At 41.5% G+C, this 3,877-nt stretch overlaps 1 protein-coding gene across 1 annotated transcript; it reads left to right on the forward strand.

Moving 5' to 3' along the window:
- The first annotated feature begins 31 nt into the window (after window positions 1-31).
- LOC124226132 (olfactory receptor 11A1) lies at window positions 32-987 on the forward strand. The gene is given in 2 exon segments (XM_046638966.1): window positions 32-959; window positions 962-987. Coding segments are annotated over 2 exon segments (954 nt in total).
- The last annotated feature ends 2,890 nt before the right edge of the window (window positions 988-3,877 follow it).

Genomic DNA, 3,877 nt, shown 5'->3' on the forward strand with positions numbered 1-3,877 from the left:
CTCCCTTAATCACTGCCAGGCAGAAACTTGGATGATCCTCATGGAAATTGTCTCCATAAGAAACCAAACTATCACTGAATTTGTCCTCCTTGGTTTCTCTGACGTAGCTGAGCTGCATCTCCTTTTCTTTATTGTGTTCACTCTCATCTACACCTCCATCATCATAGGGAATATGCTAATCATTGTGGCAGTGGTTAGCTCCCCGAGACTCCACACACCCATGTATTTCTTCCTGGTTAATCTGTCCTTCCTGGAGATCCTCTATACCTCCACAGTGGTGCCAAAAATGTTGGAGGGCTTCTTGTGGGAGGCAGCCATCTCTGTGGCTGGTTGCTTGCTCCAGTTCTTTATCTTTGGTTCTCTAGCCACAGCTGAATGTGTCCTGCTGGCTGTCATGGCATATGATCGCTACCTGGCAATCTGCCACCCACTCCACTACCCACTCCTAATGAGACCCAGATGGTGCTTGGGGCTGGTGGTCATAGCCTGGCTCTCTGGCTTCATGTTAGATGGATTGGCTGTGGCCCTGATAGCCCAGCTGAGATTCTGTGGCCCCAATCACATTGACCATTTTTACTGCGACTTTATGCCTTTGATGGGCCTGGCCTGCTCAGATCCCAGCATAGCCCAGATGGCAACATTCATTCTCTCTGTGGTCTGCCTCACTGTTCCCTTTGGACTGATTCTCACATCTTATGCACGGATTGTGGTAGCTGTGCTGAGAGTTCCTGCTGGGGCCAGTAGGCGAAAGGCTTTCTCCACATGCTCCTCCCACTTAGCTGTAGTGTCCACATTCTATGGAACTCTTATAGCCTTGTACATTGCACCCTCTGCTGTCCACTCCCAGATCTTCTCCAAGGTCTTTGCCCTACTCTACACTGTGTTCACCCCTCTCTTCAATCCTGTCATCTACACCCTGAGGAATAAGGAAGTTCATCAGGCGCTACGGAGGATTCTATACATAAGCAAACGGAAACACTTAATTGAAGGAGGATGGTGGTGAGGATTTTATTTGGACTTTGCCTATCTCCATTGGGATGTCTGCCAGGATACGTTGGGGAGGAATGACTTTGTTCTCTTCTGATGCTCCCCTCTGTGAAGTGTTCTATTGTTACTCTAAAAATGAGGATAAAAGAGTAACAATCAAGTGCTAACAAAAAATTTTACTTTTATCCTTTATTACTGTTTTATTAAGTAGGCAATGGATATTAATATAGAAATAGATAAGCAAAAATAGCAGCACAATACAAAACCTGGGAATAGTGTATTGTGTGTGTGAATGTATATATATATAGTTCATTTATGGATGTATGTAATCTGGTTTTCCGCTGAATATTATGTCTTGAGCATCTTTCTGTTTCAAGAAGTATGTACTAATTTATTCTTCTGGGCTTTTTAGTATGGTTAAACATGATTTATTTAAATGATCTCCTATTGTGGGAATTTTGGGTTGCATTCAGTTCTTTCACCATACAAACATAGTTTACATCCAGATATTCCTATAATAAGTTCTTAGGAATTGAATTGCCAGATCTAAAGATATGCATATTAAAAAAGTTTAAAACTGAATGAGTTTTATTTATTTTTAGCTTTTGTATAACATTTCAAATATACACAAAAGTAGAGAGAATATATAAACCCCCATGCTGCCATCATCTGGCTTCAATATCAACATTGCCAATGCTGTCTCAACTACCCACAACTCCTATTTTTCTGGAAAATTTTAGGGCAAATTCAAGATGTGTAAGTTGTGTAAGTATGTGTTCCATAGGCAAGTATTTAGTATAGTCTCTGACTGATAAAGACATTTTTAAAAAACATGCCAACCCTGCCATTATGATACTTAAGACAATTATCAATATTTCCTCAATGTCATCTAATGTATAAGCCATGTTCACATTTCTCCAATTATCTTTAAGTATATTCTTAAAATTAGGATGCAAATGGGGTTCGCATAATGTATCTTGTTATGTTTCTTAGTGCCTTACTTCACTCTTCCCCTCTTTGTTTCACATCACTGAGTTATTGAAGAAATTGGGTTATCTGTCCTGTAGAATGTTCCATATGCTAAATTAAACTTATTGCTTACTTATGGTTTTAACTTTTATTCCTGGGTCTTGTATTTGTTATAAACTCATTTTCTGTCCATCTCAGGCTATCAATAGTGATGCTATAGCTGGGAATGCCTGGGGCACTCACCTGGGCTGGCACTTCTTGTGGTGAGCCCTCACAGACATTTCTCTGACCCGAGACAATGTTATGGGTAGACTGGCCCTTGTGGTTCTTATTATGATGGCAAGATGACCTCAGCTATACACATAAGGAAACTATGAAAAAGCAAAATTTATTACTCATCTCCTAGAGGATATATGGGATGTCTGGAGCACGCAGAGAGGTTTTGGGTAGAGAGAGAGAGAGTATGGACCTGGAGCTCTCCCTTTGTTGGGGCTGAGGATGAGGGGCCTAGGATATTGTGGATTCACTCTTTGTTGGCCTTAAAACATAAGAGTGGGAATTAAAGCTTGAGAAGGGAATAGCCAATAGCCAGGCCACTTACACAGTCAGTTATCTAGGTCACCCAGGGCATTCTAAAGGAAGAACTTAATGGGTGGGATGGCCTGGCTCTTTATCTAGTTGTGTAGTTGGATATATATTTCAAGATGGATGTCTTTGAAACGGATGCCTTGGCAATCAAAAGCAAATACCACACACTTACATTACAATAAACAATGCTAATTGTCAGGCATACCACAAAACTGATGTCGAGTTAGAAGCTTGATTAGATCTTTGTTATCTGTTTAACAGAGTATTCCAAAGTTGAATTAATCATCAACTTTCATCATGGATGCTAAAAATATTAGGTTAAAGGTTGATTGGGACTGTTGCCACCTGAACCCACTGGTCAATAATATAAACAACATCACTAACAGTGGGACAAGCAAATATTGTCTGCTTCGTGAGATGATGCAATAGAAATAGTGTTTTTCTAGCAGACATTTCAAATTATGGAAGGTCATCATGAACTTGAGTAAGCTTGGTTTTATGCTTTGGTAATATGGATTTGTGGAAAATGCAAGGTGCTTTGGAAGCCTCTCTAGCATGACATGGCTCACCTTCCAAATTCTCTCTTGCTGGTGGACATAGTCAGGGCTTGGCTTTAGGCTGTGTTAGGTCAGGTCAAGAGGAGGCCTTACTCAAGGATGTGGTTATTACTCTTAAGGCTTAGACGTTGTGTCCAGTTGATGACAGGGCTATTAATGAGGTGTTGATGAAATTTCCCCACTTTAGCAGAGCCAGAACAACTCCCTTGCCTGGTACCGCTCTTCCTCAGCCCTGCTCAACTTCTAGGGTCTGTTTCATTTCAATCCGTAGCAGCTTCTCTCTGAAGTCTCAAATGGTCTTTCCCTTTACATGTGAAATCTGATTGTCAGTCACAGCTCACAGACCCCTCCCCACCTTCAAATGTGTCTTGGGTCTCCACTACACAGAGAAATCTCTCCTCTCTGATGTTCTGTCGTACAGTTTTCAGTTGCTTAGGTGCCCCAAATTTTGATTTCTGCTTTCTCAGATCAATGGGATTGCCCATCTGTTGACTCACTACCCCAGGAGTTTTCCATGTAAAATTCAAAACCGGCCCTCGTACACAGGGGACAAAGAGAGACCAATGAAAGAGGCAGACCACTCCACATTGGCAGGTGGCAGTTTCAATAAGCATCAGAATCTACGTATGAGGCTTATCTTGGGTATCCACAAAACAAGTGGAGTCCACACCCACCTGCCAGAATCGTAAAAGCTTATATAGAGGCCTAAGGGGTTCATTCATGTACATAGTTCCGATGATCTCAACAACACTTTACTCTCTCCAGGCTGTGTCCTT

The sequence above is a fragment of the Equus quagga genome, chromosome 15 (genome assembly GCF_021613505.1).
Source record: "Equus quagga isolate Etosha38 chromosome 15, UCLA_HA_Equagga_1.0, whole genome shotgun sequence".
NCBI lineage: Eukaryota > Metazoa > Chordata > Mammalia > Perissodactyla > Equidae > Equus > Equus quagga.